At 39.7% G+C, this 18,362-nt stretch overlaps 1 protein-coding gene across 1 annotated transcript in view; it reads left to right on the top strand.

Annotated features, from left to right (window-relative positions):
• Window positions 1–9,455, top strand: part of LMO3 (LIM domain only 3) — a gene marked incomplete at both ends in the record, with an annotated part of 55,893 nt that extends 46,438 nt beyond the window's left edge. Inside the window, 2 exons of the mRNA XM_082480403.1 lie at window positions 110–235; window positions 9,350–9,455. Of these exons, the coding sequence (XP_082336529.1) occupies window positions 110–235; window positions 9,350–9,455 (232 nt within the window). The remainder of the gene's footprint in view (window positions 1–109; window positions 236–9,349) is intronic.
• Between the last annotated feature and the right edge of the window lie 8,907 nt (window positions 9,456–18,362).

The following is an 18,362-nucleotide window of genomic DNA, read 5'->3' as shown; positions in this document are numbered from 1 at the left end:
TCAAAGGCCAGGCAACTGCCGGGGGGAAAAAAAAAAAATTAAAAAAAGAAAGTGTGGTTTTCTTTTCAGTTAAGCATCTTCAGGAACGTATTTCTTTCTGTATCTCCAGGTTATTTGGTGTTACGGGAAACTGTGCTGCCTGCAGTAAGCTCATACCTGCTTTTGAGATGGTGATGAGAGCAAAGGACAATGTTTATCACCTGGACTGTTTTGCATGTCAACTTTGTAATCAGAGGTAAGAGAATTTCTTGGGTCTGTTCCATAAGTTAAGTGCTAATTCGGCACCGGTGCCGACATACATTCAAGTGAAGAGGAAACATCTACCAGTAGTGGAAACCCAAGACTGGGACTAAGACCTGAATACTTTTCCTGGGACTGATAGAGAACACCTTTCGTGACCTTGGCCAGAAAACTTTTTGTGCCTCAAGTCCCACATCAATAAAAAAGAATAATGTTACTTCCTCTCCTTCAAAAGGCTGTCTGTCAGGTTTAATTAATTAATATTTATAAAGGGCTTTGAGATCCTTTTCTGCAGAAGAGCATAGCAGTACGATTTGTCATTATTACATTAATTTCACTTTAATTCTTCATTTTTATCATATGTATTTCTTTTAAAGTACATGTTGTTTCTTCCTGTTGCCAGAACTGTAATCATTTAAATTTAAAAGATGTTGTTCCCACCATTTTCTCTGTGGCAGCGTTGGACTTCTTATGCCATATTTTTATTTCCATATCCTAACTATAGGTTATAAAAATCCCAAGGATCCAAACCTGACACTTTGTTCTGAAGCATCACCCATATGGTACAGTTGCAGAACGAATGTCAAAAATGGCAAAAGTGTAACAACTGAATTTTTCAGAGGCGAATGCAGCCAAACTTACAGCAACGACGTTCAGAGTGGTGGCCAAATCCTGTCAAAGATTTCACTGAGCACTCCATTTCTGACTCCGCAAGAGCTGCCAGCAGCTTTGCCAGTAACTTCTCTGAGGTCTAGGAAATGAGAGAACCAATTATGTCCGCTCCTTAATGTACCTATTATTTTCAGTTATTTTTCGGCTATTGCATGATCCCATTCAGAGTTTTATAGCGTTCAGATTTTTTTTTCATTTTCAGGTGGGAATACACACAAGATGTACCTTTTTAGGGAAGTAACAAAAAATGAGGAAGACAATAGTCTAACACGAAAAAGTTAGATACAGCTCTAAATAAGCTTTGCTAACTCACCTTGTCCTACAGTGTATTATTTTGTAAGACTGTAGTCATTTAAAAATCAAACGTCCCTAAAGAACCATAAAATGTACAGCTGCTAATAAGTGTAGCACACTACAATTACGCTCTTTAAAAAAAGCCAAATTGACCTTTTTCATCATGTTGCATGGGAAATTAAAATACCAGGCAAGTAATAACCACTGCTTAAACTATATAATAATGCAAAGTAATTATAGGTTCTAATGCTATTTAAAGTCCTATATCAATTTTGTCTTGCCACAGAACTAAGAGGCTGTATTCTAAGGCAGGCAGAGCCTCCCGTAATACCCGCTTAAGTAAGACCACGCGCGCAAGCCTAGGTTTTGTTTCTTAAACCTTCACATCCCTGTTTTTTTCAAACCACGGTTCTAGTATCATTATTAAAGCGCCTAATATATTTCTGTTGTTCGCTTCATTTATTACATGCCATAATGGGGCTGCATATCTTTAGCGTTGGTTATGCACAATTAGCACTTAGTTATTGTCTTGTCACTTCAGCCCATACAAGACAAACTTCTTTAATGTAAGAAGTCAGCTAATCTTCATCAGTCAAGCAAAGCAGACAATGTTTGTTACCCTGAGTGCAAAAGATTTTCATCATAGTTAGCACTCTTGGATATGAGGAAGTGAACTTTCTTTTATTCCCCCCAAAAGCGAAGCTGCTGTGATTATTTTTAATATTCCTCTTTTACCATTACAAGTATGAACTAATGTACAGTTTCACTTTGCAGCTAATATACATCATACTCTGCAGCTAATATACATCATACTCTGCCCTGGGGCCACTGATCCTCCGCCAAAAGTGCTGTTAGGTGCTTCTGAAACGGAGCTTTCCTGGGATATTTAATAATTCTTAGCCTTGTCATTCCTGAGCCTTCAATCTAGTCTTTTATTTGATTTCTACTTTGCATGTAGTTCGGGCAAAGGGTTACTGAAATAGTCTTAAAGGAGTCTTAGGCTGAAAACACAAGAATTCATTTACCTGAAATGCAGCGTAGTTCATGTAGCCACAACAGGAAGCAGTTCCAGAAGTTTCAAAGAATTTCAGAAATTCTCAAAAGTGGCCCTAATCCTGATTATACTGCAGTAGCTCTCATGGAGCTAAATAAAACAGGCTGCCTGTAGGGTAACTTTCTTCCTCACAATTTGGGGCTAGTGGCACTCTGAAGAATTACTTCTGTTGTTTTTTTATAATAAATCCTATTTCATGGATGCTCCAACATAGCTCTTCTGTGGTTCCGATGGCAAAGCATCCCACTGACTACATTCTCTCGTTAATAAACAGCTTTAAATCTTTTGGTTTTCATTACTTGTATAACAATAAAAACCAGAAATGCTAGACACCTGCCCCATCACCAGTTTTGGATTTTTTTTATATCTGCTATGAAATCTCTTCTTCCTTTCTTTTAAACTGAATAATCTTGTTAGTCACCATACCATTAATAATTTCTGTTGCCCTTCTCAGGATTCTTTTTTCTTCCTCTAGTTAAGCTAATCAAAACCAAACAGCAGATTCTGAGTGAGGATGAGTTAATAAGATAGCAGTTTTATTTTCTTTCTTTATTCCGTGCTGCCCCTTTGCATGCAAAATAATGTTATTGAGGTTTTCTAGATCTGCTCTTTCCTTTCACTCCAATCAGTATCCCTAATGTGGAATTTATTTATTGAAAAGAATATTTTTATTTACAAACACATCAGCGATATCCAAAAATCACCAATGGAGGTAACAAGGCTCAGCAGCTATTGCAAGACATATATGTTTGATCGTATTCCCCTCCTTCACATTCTCTTCCCCCATTACATTTTAAATCCTTTGGGTGATTCTTTATACCAATAAAAGTACAACATATCTGGAGTACTGCCGCAGAGTATATAATGCTCTCTGTTTTATTCCGTATTTCATATTTTCAGTTATCATCTACCACTTAGGTTTTTTTCGTAACAGAATATATAGAGTATTCACGAGTAGACTAAATCGTTTCTTCGGTTTGCATTACTTTGTCTTTGCCAACGCTGAATTTCTTCTGATGTTCTGTGCCTTCTTGCTCCTCCCAGTCCCTTCTGCCTTCCAAGCTAGCTAATAATTGTATAAACTCACATCGCACCAATCCTTGGGGCAGCCCGTTCTTCAGTCTTGCTATTGCGTGACCCTCATATTCCTACCCTTGAAAGAGTTGATCCTGGCCCAGTGAGAAAGAGGCCTGCCTGGTTTTGCCTAGTGCTTTTTCTGAAAGATTAGGTGATTTTTCTGCTTTTATGTTCAACTTCACTCTTTGGTTTATTATTTTTGAGTATCTACAGCTCACCATCCAGCTCAAATTTCAGTGTGGATGGTAGTTAGACCCCCTTGATTTCAGGGGACTTTTGTTTGGGCCATAAACGCCATCTCTGAACTAACTCATAATGTGCCTGTCCCCTTTTATTGGCCTCCTGAAGGCTACATTTTCAGAGTGAGAAGAAAAATGCATTGTCTCACGTACTGCATTCTAGGAAGACAGACTGTAGACAGGACTGTAGATGTAGACAGGACTGCAAGAGATCTTCTGAGCCACCAAGCCTAGTCCCCTGGGGCCAAATAGGCACCGTCACATATTTTGCCTTTCATAAAGCTATTCAGCTCTAGGATCTAATTGCTCCGTCCAGCCAGTTTTTGACATATTTTCCCCATTTTTTTCTTGATACTGATTCTTAAAGCTGTAGGGATTTTGTGAATATTAAGCTCTGCTCCTAGCCTAAAGGTTTTAGCATCCCCTTATCTTTCATGTTTCTGTCCAGCTTACTCCTAATTTGAAGTTTTTCCATCTCCTAAATACCCGCAGAGCTTAGTGACAGTCATCTTAATGGTGTGAGTGCTCCCCTTTCTTCTCTGTAAACATATTAAACTCCTCCTCAGAAGCACTTCACCTCACACTGGCAGTAGCCTCAATATAGTTAATTTCTGCGGAAAATTCAAAGGAAAAAAAAAGGAAACCACTGGAAAAATAAACTTGTAAACAGACACTGACTTTCACACTTTGTCAGGTTGCATGTGTGTGACTAGCAAAATGGAGTGGAAAATCTTGCAAGTGGGCTCAGCTGTATCTTTGCTTGACACTTTTGACTACAGCGATGATCTCAGTCTGCCTTCGGCTTTCCCACTTTCCAGAGTTTCCGTGTCCTTCCTTTCGCTCTGTCGGCTGCTTTAGCAGCTTGTTCCATACTTCTGCAATATTTTCTCTCTGCTGTTTGAAGTCAGCTCAGGGTATGGTTTAAAACTCCCATCTGCTATCACTGAGGGGTGTTTAAATCAACTGTTCTATCTGAAACAGCCTTTATTTTAATGGGAACTGGACTGAAAATGGTTACACACTCATTTAAATCGCTGTCCTGATGTAGCTGTAAACACTTACCTCCAGCATAAACTGAAAAATGCCCACACAATGCTGCCTTTGTTCTCTGTCAAGCAGGGGGGAGAGAATGCAATGCCAGGGACGTCCTTATTTCAAACACCAACATCAGATTTTTGCATGAGTGGTCATTTTAGAAATTCTGAAGACATGAATACTGCTTATTTTCATTGAGTGTCTCTAAATTTAGGATAAAGATTAATACATTTTCCGTACCTCCTTTTAAAAAAATTGTAAATGAAAAGCACACCAAGTTGAGGTTTGTCATTGTAAGCTGAACTAGGATTCTGTGTGTATACTGTATCGTACTGGTAAAAATGTACAAACCCAGGCACAGCTTCCACTTTCCAACCTTTGACGATAAACGGACATTTTGACCGAACCCTAGAATTAGTAAACCACAGGTGTGGACTGATGAGCTGTGATGTAAAAGAGTGGCTTTGTTCTCTTAGTGACGCATATAGATTAACATTAATTTGACTTATACTGGATACTCAAAGGAGCTTTATGAAAAAGAGGAAAGGAGGAAAAGGAGAGGACAAGTTGCATCACTGAGTTCACAAAGCAGAGGGGAAGGGTGTGGGTGTGGCAAGTCTGAGCTTTCTTTATCCTAGAGGAAATCAATTAAATGCTTCCAGACTTTGTTTCTTTCTACAACAACAAAGATCTGACATTGCCAGAGGAGGCACTTCACCCACAGCCATCTTTGTTCACCGCAATATTTCTCTCGCTTTCTTAAGAAGTCTTCGGTACCTTGACACACGTCCTGTACATCAGAAAAGAGAACAGGTAGCAGTGAGATCTCCTTAAATATCTGTTGCGAACAATGAAATATCTGTTTCTCAAAATGGAAGTTTTATACTTCTTGCGATTAGTCTAGGCACACCTTCCCCTTCCAAACAAGGTGATAACAGAGGTCATTTTGTAATATAAATGGCTTTCCTTTTGCCATTGTAAAATAGGACAGGAGTTCTAGGATGTAGGTTAATCATAATGGTCATTCTACTAATGTCACAGTCGTGTCAAAAGTAGTATTATCAATTTATGGTGGTAAGTCCAATCTGGCATGTTAATGCAGCCTATTGTATATTTTTCCCCGTTCATCTTGCACGCCTATTAAATAAATTGGGTGTGGGTTTTAGGGAAGGCTGAAGACTACCATCTGCCTGCTAGAAGAGTAATAGTCTTGCCTCATTATATACTCCTAACCCAGTGGCATCTCAATATGCTCCTTGACTCCATTTGATATACGTGCCCAAACTGTGCCCTGATTTACATCCTATGCCAATTCCATGAAAAAAACCACTCACTGGAGGTGGAAGGCTAGGTTTGAATTTACCCTTCCATTTTAAGGCTGAGGCAGGCTTAAATCCTAGAGTGTGCAAAACCAATCTGAAGTAGTTGCAAGACTTAGCTCTTTGACTTCAGAAGGGGCTAAATCTGCTTTTAAGAGTCAAATAAGGTTGACAGTGTGGATGGACAGGATTTGTTATATTTCTGCCATCTAATTGCCTGGTGTCATCCTACTTAGGAGCTAGCGTGCCACCTTTAAATGTTTTTCACCTAGTGTTCACCCCTTGTCACCTAATGAGTGCCTAATTCACACGTATAATACCCAGGGACACATGTAAGCCGCACTGTCAGTCTTTGCCAACTGTGTGTTTCAGTCGCTGAACTTGCACAATGCAAAAACTTGTTGCAGAATTTGACCGCTGAGTATCGCAAGTAACAGGTTTCCCCCGAGGTACAGAGGATCACACCCCTTGGCGTGCAAACGCAGCCCCAGATGAACCCAGAGGGGGTCTTACCATACAGACAGACCCCCACCCCACAGGTTATCACACAGCCAAGTGGGTCTAGACAGGCCACTGGCAGCCTCTCCACAAGACAGCTGTACGCTTGGAAGGTAAATGATTTGTGGAACTCTGTACGTTTAAAGCCACTCATGCATAAAGCTGTCAAATGCCATGTAGACATAGGTAGAGCATTTCTGGCTCGACATATTAACATAGCAAAAGCAAAAGGCATTGACACTTTTTATTGGGAAAGGCATCCTGACTCCCTGGTGTAGCTGGTGCAGTTTAATTCAAACCGTGTCACTTCTCCGAGGGCTGAGGAAAAAAATCCTTCAGCCGGGGTTTTGGTGGAAGCAACATTGCAACAAGTCACATGCGAAAGTATTGCTGTGCAAGTGAATTGCACTTCAGCAGCATATTTTTCATGTACTAAATGGTTTAAACAACTTAGTCTGCTAAGTGCTGTGTGATGCTGGAACACAAAGGAATACGTAGCTGAACAGCGTTCACAGTTCAGAGTTAGTGCTTTCTGCTGGGTAAACAGAGGTGGTTGTCTCCCACTGGTGCCTGACCCACAAGGAGAGACGCCTCTGGTGTGGTGAGCGCTGCTGGGCAGGCATCCCCCGCTCAGTCCCCATCAGTAGACCTTGGGCTGACTGTAACAGAAGGACTGATTTGTCACGATACCTAACTTCTCCTGCTTTAGTCCACATTAATGCGTATGTTCCTTCAAGAGACACTAAGAAGGACTTTTTTTTTCCTTTTGTTTTAATGTGACTTCTTTGGGAAAAACACTTTTACATATTAGCACTGGTTAAGACTCCTTTACCTAATCTGGTAAAACGCACAAGAGGTTTTTTTCAGCGTTGTTGTCGATGGACAGAAATACAAAGGATGGAAACTAGAGAAGCTGCCAAAGACCTTGTTTGTTTCAAGAATTGTACATTTCAATACATCCACTCAAAATCCTTTTCTAGGTTTAGTAGGGTAACATGCCAGGATTGGGGTGGGAAGGATAGCAGGAACCTGCAAATTCTATAAAAGAGTCTTGACCATAAATAACTTAAAGGTTTCGGGATCATCATTCGGGATCTCTATTTTCAATCATCACCAGCAGCAGGCAGTAATCCTACAGAAAAAAAAAAAAAGTCCACAAATAAACAAACCAATTTTCCTTTAAGAGCAGAGCTAATTCTTTTCAATCCACTTTTTTATTACACTATTTTCCCTCTATCTATTTAGCTAGCATAAGGATAAATTTCCAAAGCTACCCAGTTGGAAAATAAATGGGTTCACTGTTTGTCTAGCATTCCAATCTTCACAAATGTAAATCAGTCCAACTGCTACTCATTTAAGCCTCCAACTTCACAAAACATTAAAGGACTGCTTTCAATACACAATTTAATCTGTGACAATTCACGAAGATTTCTGCCTGAACATCATTAGAAATTGACTATCTGATAAAGAGAGACCACTATCAGAGGTCAGGCAGGTCAACCTGTGTCATTTACGTAGTTTTACTGGGTCAACTACAGCAGGCACTACTATTTGAAGGTTAAATTGTTACAATTAAATACATATACAGCTATTCCCATAGCTACTCTGTTGTTAAATCTACCGTAAACAACACAAGCATTTATATCTGACCCTAATTGTGTCCAAGATGTCACCATTTGGAAATTATACAAAAAAGGACATTATAATCCGTTACACATTAAACAATACTTTATGTAGCGAGATCCATAATTAGCTGGTAGAAACTGGTTTCATTTATTCACATCAATGTTAAGGGGTTCATTTAGGTTACTTTCTTTCATTTTAATTGGAATAATGTGAGCAGTGCCTCCCAATATATTTTATAGCTGGAGAGTTCACTATAAACAAAGGCACGTAACCCTGCCAAGGCAGTCACTAGGGAAACTCTTTTTCTATGCGTTGGCCCTATTCACTTGCTCCCTAAGTATCTTCAAGAAGATTGGCTTTGTTGGGAGGGAAGGGTTGAGGGGGGGTGTCAGTGAAGAGCTTTCTTATATTCAAGCATACTGCTTAGCTGGGAAATCCCACTTTGCTCGAAGTTTGAAGCCAGCTGCCCAGCAGCGTTAGCGTTACGTGATTTTCCTGCTCATCAGAGAAAAATCAAACGAACTATCTCGGTAGCGTTTTGTAGCAATCAGATCGTTCTGATGCGCGTAATAGTATAACAAGGTAGGTATACTGATACCACGAGAGAGAGAGAGTAGTTAGCCGAGTAACTAAATTGCTAATCGACTCCTACAGGAAAAAAGGAAAAGGTTTCTCTGCATACCTGTCTGCGTGTCTCTAGTTTGCATCCCAGGGTACGTAAAGTTGTGTGTATGCTAGAAACGGTTCCCAGAACCACTGGTTTAAATCGGTTCTAGTAAAATATCCGACTGGAATATAACACAAAGTTCTTACCGGTACACCTGCACAAGACAAACGTATCTCAGATGAGCTTCCCACTGCATACGATCTTTCTTTTCCTTCTTTGTTTTCCTTCTGATTTGTGTGAAAGCAGAACATTTGCTTTTCACTCAGCTCAGCAGCCTGGGATATTTATTCTGTTTTATCTGTGTGCTAGTGACCTGATCCAAGACTCCCACAGTCTTCGCTGTGGCTTTCAATGAAGTCCTCGGCTGGGGAAGGAAAAGCGCTTGAACGCACGAGATTTTGTTGAAAGCACAGGATTCATTCTAAGATACCAGAGCAATTCCTCTGCCCGACTTTCGCGTACGTGCACACATGCCTGCGTGCGCTGCGACAGAGGCAGCAGAGGCGCGAGCCGTGCGGTCAGTGCAACGGAACCGTGAACGCTTGTTTTACAATCCTTACGTGTAAGATCATACCGCATCGTTGATCCTGAAATTTCCCCCCCCCCCCCTTTATTATTGTAATTTCAGATTTTGCGTCGGAGACAAATTTTTCCTGAAGAACAACATGATTCTGTGCCAGACAGACTATGAGGAGGGTTTAATGAAAGAAGGTTATGCACCCCAGGTTCGCTGATCGGATGCCACATCATTAAGAATACAAAGCACTATGTTCTTTTATCTTTTTTGCTCAACATGTATATAAGAAATGACACAGGAACCTACTGAATAGCATAGATCTAGGGAGACAGAATGGTTGCGTGAAATAAAAGGCGGACTGCATCTGTATGTAGTGAAAATTGCTCCAGTTCAGAGTTGAATGTTAATTAAAAAGGTACTGTACATACAGCTGGATTCTTTTTTGCTTGCTCTTGGGGTTTTTGGTTTGTTTGGGGTTTTTTTGTTTCTTTTTGTGTCATTTGGCATGAGATGTTTATTTTGGACTATTGTATATAATGTATTGTAATATTTGAAGCACAAATGTAATACAGTTTTATTGTGTTACCATTTGTGTTCCTGTTTGCTTCTTTGTATTGTTGCATTTAGTACAATCAGTGTCTAAACTTCCTGTATATTTATGCTTTCTGTACCTACCAGCTATTTTAAATGAGCTGTATCTTTCTAGTAAAAAGAATTAAAGAGCAAATCCCAACCATTATGCTACACTTAGAGCTTAAGAATACTGTTTACATTAAAACTATTTAGAAAACTAATAACTCTAGCAGCACCTGCTGCTAATGACGCTATGGTTAAGGGTCTATCAGCACTTCTGTTATAAGCCTCTATTTTTCAGGGGTTAAGCATCTGCTGTTTAACTGCATAGATTTTCGTCAAAGAGCACTTTTATTTTACTACAAAATTTTGAAAAACAAATCCGACCGGTTTGGGATATATTATAAAAGGTGCAAAAGTTAATGATTTTGGGTGCTGCTTTTGTGCCCCTTAGGCATTCAAAATGCCTGGATTTGATTTTTAATTTAGCTGGAAATTAAGCCCTAATACAAACCAGTGCCTCTGGGTATCTTATTTTATATATATATATAAAAAATATGTTATTTTTCTGAAATCATTTAATTTGGGGGGGGGGGGAGGAAAGGGAGAGGACTTCTGTTTATATACATTTTTTAAATTTGAGGGGTCTCTCTCTCTCTCTCTCTTTCCTTTTTCTTTTTTTTTTTTTTTTAAAAAATCAGAGCTTAACCCTGAAGTTTTCTGGGGCTGTGTCCTCAACAAACCCTGGAAAAAAAGTGAAAGTAGAAGGCACTGTAAACAGCCCCCTCTAAAGGGCTTATTTACATTGAGGAAATGACCCCGAGCTGACACTAGGAGAGTGACTGGTTACTAACTACCCACCTCAGTGAATACTGAAAGTATTTTAAATGCTGATGTGGATGGGGCAAAACTTTGAAATATCGGTACAGAAAGTGAGAGCTCGACTGCAGAGGTACTTTGCTGTCCATGCCAACATCCTACAGGTTTGTCCCATCAATACTGGCAATTAAAATCCTTTTGACAGAGGTAGAGTCACTGCTGACAGCTACTGTTGGCAAGCAGTCCATTTTCTGGGAGAGATGGACCTCTGTTTTTAAAGCCATGCAGCTCTTGCATCAGCAAGATGTCCCTAAGCACTCACGTCCCTGACAGAGCTTACAGGTGTTTGGCAAAGGAAAGCAGGATGAATGTTTAAAAAGTTGCTAAATGCATATTTAATCAACATTAAGAAAAAAAAAAAGAAAAAAAAAAAGAAAGAAAGAAAGAAAAGAAACCCACTATACCCTGTGTTACTATTAAGCTAAACTCTTGATTTTATTTAGAGTAAGAAGCCCCACCTCTGCTCAAGTTCAGTGCTGTCCTTACCTGCTCTTCCTGTCCTGTTGTGCAGTTTCAACATGTTTTTCCTGGGGATGGGGAAAGAAACTTTGTAATGCAGTGGGGTAATTCCTCTAGTGTATGGTTTGGAGTACACTGCACGGTGGCTTGATTTAGAAATGGATATTTAATTCTAATGACTATTGTTACAGTGTGGTTTTGTTTCTGGCTGTGAACCCTTTTAAAAATAAGCATGGCTCGCAAAACTTGACTTTGACTCCTACAGGACCAGTAAGAAATGCAACAACTCCTCAGGCTGTTCTTGCTAATTAGAAGAAATAGGGCTAAATTTCATTTGAGAAACCATGCGGAACTATTTTGCGGACTATCTTCCTTCCTAACCTTGAGCACAAGTCTCTTCCACTCCCTTCCACAGTCCCTTAATGTCTTTGGGATAACAAAGCAGTTGATGTCAGAGGTACTATTAGGCTTTTCCAGATCTACTTCAAGTGCAATAAACAAGTTGTCCTTTCCATGAAGGTGAGGATGGCCAGAAAGGGAAGAATCATATTATCTTACGTTGATCCCAGTTTCAATTTTCTCCTCCACCTTCTGTTGTGTCTTTCAGTTAGAAGCCAGAAAGACGTCTCTTTTGCTTTCCACTAGTAGACTACAGACTGGATAGAAATCCCTGGTTCAGAAATAGGGCTGGGGAACAGGACAGAAGGGACCGTGGTTCTGTCTTTGACTTGCTGTAAGCTCGGGCAAGTCACTCGATTCTGTGCCTCAGTTGCCCCTCTCTGCCAAACGGGGCTAATGCATACACTGCTTTTGTAAAGCTTTTTTGGCTCTTCAGAAAACCAAGAGCTATGCATGCAAATGTTACTAGTAGCATTAGGACATTCTGGGAGAAGCAGAGCATTCACGTGTGCAGTAGGTAACCACAGATCTGAGGTAGGAGAGCACCAAATCCAATTAAGCCTGTGGAAGACTGTTGGGGATGGAGGCAACTACACGCTAATAGTTCTGTAAATGCTAAAGTGCTCTCTCGTTACCACGAAGTGCCACTGCTCAGCTCTTTATAGGGTAAATTAAGAGAGTGGAATGGGAAAACAGTGGCTTATTGTTACATGCCATGTTACTCATGTGCATGTGTGTGTTTTGTGACATATGCTCAAAATGGGGAAGAGGAGGGTGGTTCTGCTATGGAGAAAAAAATAGCCTCACCGTTCTACCAACCTTAATTGATGTAAGGGTAAAGAAATGTTGATATGCTTGTTTGAAGTGCTGCAATGGTACGGCATTGCTTTGAGCACTTTAAGCTCATATATCTTGTTCGCATACATATCTAAAATTTGTGTGTAGAGGATACAGTATAAACTTAGGTTTGAGGTAGGTCAAAGATCGATTACACATTTTCCTGTACTTCAAACTTCCATCTTGCCTGGCTGTTAACATAATAACTGGGAGTTGAAATATTTAATGGAAACATGTACAACTCCAATAAGTATAATAAAAGTATGATATCATAAGACAATATTGAAGAGATATTATCTGCCAGACTGCTTTATTGATCTTTGTGACAGAGGTCTAGACCACTCCTTTGGGTTGCTTTGAGTTATCTGCCTTAGGTTTCCTTCTCCGGCGCTGTGTGTGTCAACACGCTCTGTCTGCGTACAGCAAAATGTTCTGCTAGTGACCATCGCTCAGTGTATGCTCATTTGCCAGGCGGGAACGCTTCCACTTGCATCTCCTGTCTTGAGGTTATTTTATCTCTATCTGTACAAATCTCTAAGTTTAGCCAGACAAAAATAATGACAAGAATAATTTTAAAAATCTATTATTTTGGGGTTGCTGTTTTTTAAGCCACACGGAAAAGTACAAATTATCAAACCTCGATTTTCAACTGTAGAAAGCTCCTCTGCCAACCATAACTTGCTGTGTCTGTTATCTGCCATGACTGGTGATGAATCAGGACAGCCTGGATTCTGCAGAAGCAGTGACCAAGGCTAAAAGTTGATCTGTTTCATAATTGTATTTTTATCTTGCTTAACATATTTGCTGGGTTGTTTTTTTTAAGCACACCTTCTTGCCTCTTCCTACCCTCCCGAACTGCTCAAATTTATGCTCATGTAATGTAAATAAAGAAAAATCATCCAGCGACCCCTCAAATGTTCCTAATTGCCTACATATAAAAGGACTTGAGGAAAATAGATTGAAAAGTGGTCAGTGAGAAGGGAGACTGGGGGGAAAAGAAACAAACAGAGACTGTGGCAAGGTTTTGCCTGTACAGACAAAGTACTTTAAAGGCTTTTTTCAACGTAATATACAGCAGCTTCTTATAATTTTCTCAGCAGTAGGTAGTTTACAGTCATCTGTACCTAGAACAAATCTTGTCAAAAATGAAGGTCTGTAGTGATTGCTGGGTATAATTTTATACATTTAGCTGATTCTTCTGAAAGCTTCCACTGTGCTGCTGTTGTCAGACTAAATTATCAATTTAGCCATTTGTTGTTTAATGAATAAAAAACTCCTATGGCATTGGAGATGTTGTGGTTTCAATAAAGCAAAAGCTTTAACAACTCAAACTACAGAAAGCAAAGTGTGTACTGTATATAAGAACAGTGTTTTTATTCTTTCAAATACCACTTTAGATAAAAAAAACCCAATTACATATTCACTTAATACATTTCTGCTACTTCAGTCCAATGATGCAGACCAAACCTGTTTACTGTTCACTTCAGTACCTTGCAAAAGGAAACCAAAATACAATATGTGCAAGATAATAGGCCATTAGCACAAACATGCTCCCAGTAAAAATCTTTTGTGTAGGCACCCTTTCTAGAAGCTGCCAATTGTGGGTGATAGAAGTATTGTAAAGGAAGTGATTTTAATACTATTTAAGGCATTAAAAGCTGAAGAGTATCTGTTTAAAGCCTTAAAGTAAGGGTTGCATGTATGTAATACCTTTTAAAATGCCCTTCTCCTGATTTATATTCATCCTGAACCTGCTAATAATGAGTATACATAAGCAAATACCATCTTCCACCTATTCAGCATGTCATTGGTATGAAAGCCCCAGAAAATATCTCACGTAATCAGTGTGTTCAGAGACTTATCTAGCACAAATTACTCATTAACTCAATAGCACATAATAAAAAAGAACATCAATTAATTAATGAGTCACCCTCAGATCACTTTGATTACAACACAGCTCTGTTGAAACAGCAGTTATAAATGGAGCTGCCTCTCTTTATTCATTGTTTGCAATTGGCCCATTATTTTGCAGAGCCCGGTGTCATATTTAACACATGCCTGCAGGTAATTGTGTGATTAGTTTCATAAATGAAGATGCGGAGGGAGAAGGCGGAGTGTCGTGCTCTGCAGTCGAGTCTGAAGATGCAGGAATCCACCGTACCTCCTGCAACCTGCCGTGCTGGCAGACCTCCGCAGCGCCCACGAGGCCAGCCCGCCTCCAGACCACACAGTCTCAGTGACAGGGCAACACTCAGATCTACCCGTACTGACCTCCACTTCAATCTGAAGGTCTCAAAACCCTGGGCAAAGACCCTTGACTCAGGCCTCCCAACAGGCCACGTTGCTGGTATTTCATGGAGAAGAATACAGAGTCACAGAACGGTCAGGGTTGGAAGGGACCTCCGGAGATCATCTAGTCCAACCCCCAAGAGAGAGGGAGAGGTTAAGTGGGCTGTCTAAGACCACGCAGCAAGTCTGCGCTCCTCAAACCCCACTATTAGCATGACTCGTAAGACCTCACACAACTGCCCCGTCCCGGGCCTTGCCAAGACCGGCTCCAGCGCTACGCTTGGAACAACACATGCAAACTCCTCCTCGATGCTCAGGGATGGACCGAGGAGCAAGGAGAGGCTGAACATCCAAAGCTTAATTGTGGTAAACTGCGTTCGGTGAATATGAGCTCGGGAGGTGAGTGAGGAGGGCTGGCTGGTTTATTTTTAAAAGTTTTTTAGAGGAAAGATGAATAAAATAACACAAAGTCACCACCTAAAGTTCCTAAACTATCTTGGTTAAATGCCATTCCAATAAGCTTATAGTGTAATTATAACAGTTCCCTTAGGTAAGTAAGAAACATCTGTTAGTAACACATAGCAGGTGTTAGCAATTACACATACTGATTTTTTTAAAGTGTTTTTAATTAAAAAGAATTCTGTTTTCTGAAAAGGAAAGCATGGTAAGTCCAAACAAGCTTTTGTTTGTGTGGCTCTAGATCATGTAGTATGCAAAACGATAAAGGTAAAATCAACTTAAATTAGCAAGGGTTTGCACATTTGACTCCAGATTATTGCAATCAAAACCAAATTGGGATTCACTGCATTATTGTAAAGCACGTAACATTAGTATTCTAAGCAAAGTCTCATCTAAGGCATGAAATCCATACAGTTCATGTAATCACTGAATACATCTAACTAGAGCATTTGAACCTAGGAAGATTGCTATAGTTAAGCAAAACATGAGAGGCGGTGTAAGAAAAGAGCAAATTGCAAGGAATTCTGTATAATAGTTTCTTCACATTCCCTTTGTCCCACTGCTGGGAAACAGTTTCTAGATTATGTTAGAGCAAAATCAAACTATGTTGTCAAATTACTTTGAAAAACTAGCCAAGAGCAATTTACGTTTAGCAATGTGGTATGTTGTGCCATTGAGAAATATCAAGAAAGAGCCACTTTGGAAGGCCAACTATTTAGAGGTGTTTTTAATCCAAATTAAAAGATAATGAGATGACAAATTTGTTTCCCTGTCCTGACGCTATCTCTCCACAGATGCCAAGATTAGGATATCAGGCGTATCAGGATTTAAATCTCACCAAAAAAATTTGACTGTCCTTTGATATAAAACACATAAGCAAACCAGTTGGCAAGGAAAAGAGCAAGAAGCACCAACATCAGCACAATCTATGGATTTTTCTTTGTATCCAGCTGGGATCCAGGCTGTGCTTGTTTGTCATATACAAATCTGGGGTTCCTTTCGTAAGCGTCTCCAAACTCCAGTGCAGAAAAGTAGTCTTTCTACCTACAGTCTACAGCACTATAAATGAGATTATTTTTCTTTATGTTCTTCCCAACAGTGTGGTTTTTATGAGGAGACACATATATAAAATAATGGGTATGAAAAACCTTACCAGTAGATCGTTACACCAAAGACATACATATTTTATTCATCTAACTGAATGAACAGATCTGGAAAGAAAGACCAGATTTTTAATGTTTATCTTCTTTCAGGAAACTTGGGTTTTATCCTACGTTACCCATAAGTATTTCTAAACATCTTTATCTCTTATTCAAAATATGTAATTTTCGTTTAAGCCTTTCTTTGTATCAAGGTCATTAAAACTTCTATCAGTTGCATCCAGCCAATACACTGCAAGTATTGTAACCAGCCTTCTGGATGAACAGAATAAGAAAAAATAATATAGACCTTTTAACTCTTACAGTTACATTAGTAAGAACTTTTAGGTACTTACTACATAGCTTGATTAGCCATTCATGATTACAGCATAATACCCAAGTATCCAAAACAGATGCCACACAGTTAACCAAACGTGAGCTGTGAACAATAATCATGTAGCAATAGCTATAAGAGTATTTTGATGGCTTTTGTTGAAGTTGAAGCAGAGCATTTCAGTACTCATTGTACAAAATGCCTTTCTGGACCACAGTAGCCTTGTGACAATAAGCGCCTATTAATTAAAAAAAAAAAAAAAAAGATAAAGCAAGATAAATTTCTAACAAATGTCCTTAATTTGGAATTACAGCCTCACATTTGTTCCTTAGTCTGTCAATCATCATGTAAGTCATAAAATATCACCACTGAGACTGCAGCAGTAAGGAAAATTTCTGGTTTATTTTGGGAGCGTTATAATAGACCTCTTCCCTCTCTTAACCTCAGAGTCCTCTTAAAAAAGGAAGGGAATCACCTCTGCTGTGTTCTGTATGGCCAGCTGGAAGATCTACCTGGAGGTGAGGTTCCCAGGCTATGAAGCGGAAGTGGAGAAGGGGATGTAAGCTTGTGAAATGAGCAGGATACAAGACACACGTCTGTCTTCAAAGTCTTAATACCATCTACTCACTTAGAGCACACGTTAATCCTGGAGCCAGGTACTTGAAGATTAGACATTGTGGTACCACCAGTGCGCCCCTGGATCCACCAGTGTGGACTTTATATCTTTCTGCCCATTTAGAGAATAGCGCTCAGGTCCTCCCTACATCTTCAAAGTAGTATGAAGATAAATACATTGGTGATTTTGAGATGCTAAAATAATAGTGATAGGGAGCGTCGCGAGTTAACTAAGCAGGACAGAGCACTGAAAACTTTCCACAGACAGAGTAGCAGCACTGTGCCAAGGCAGTATAGTCCAAGTGATAAAAGAGACCTCCTGCACATTGCCTACTATAAGCTTAGACCTCCTGGCATGTATTCTCCCATCTATACAAAGTCCTTCTAACCTACAAGTTACTTATTTTGGCAGTGTGATGTCATAGTGTCACGAGCTATTGACATTTTCAACAACCTGAAAATCCCTTTAAACAATCTGCAAATTTCTGACGAACGTCCCGCACGTCCATACACCTTTCTGTCTTTAATTGGGGGTACCTGATCTTGCAGTCTGAAAGTCAGCTGGAAGCAACCCTGTGTAATTGAAGTCATACTATATAGGATCAGGTCGCTGGCATTTACTGGGAAAGTGAAGCAAAACAGAACTATCATAAAATTTCAGCGTTGCAGTCACCCTTGTCTCATCATGTAGTACTGTAATAGGAAGTTTATAGAGAGGTCAGATTTTTAAGGACAGGCTTGGTATCAATTTGTTCCAAAGTTTTTATTGTGCTAATGAACTGTAACAGCTCTAATCTATTTTTAGGTGGTGGCATTTCAAGTCTCTCTGCTCCTCAGTTCAAAATCCATAATGTGGATATAATATACCACTTTTCTACCTCACAGGATCCATGAGGGTAGTAATTGTGGGATTTTGCAACAGCAACAGCTAAGCATATAAAATACCTAAGCAGGAGAACAGCAATATGTACAAATTCTAGCTTAGGAGTTCTCTAAAACGCTAATTGCTGGATAGGGGAGAAGTACTGGGAAAAAGATTTCTCTGCCTTTACTTTTTCTTATCACGGTTCCAAACCACCTTTTAATAGTCCATGTCAAAGACAAGCACTTGGCTAGATGAGAACTTTGGTCTGACCCAGAA

This window comes from Vanellus vanellus (assembly GCF_965231255.1).
Source record: "Vanellus vanellus genome assembly, chromosome: 1".
Classification (NCBI taxonomy): Eukaryota; Metazoa; Chordata; class Aves; order Charadriiformes; family Charadriidae; genus Vanellus; species Vanellus vanellus.
The sequence above is the reverse complement of the archived record's forward strand: the minus strand, read 5'-3'. Positions and strand labels throughout refer to the sequence as shown.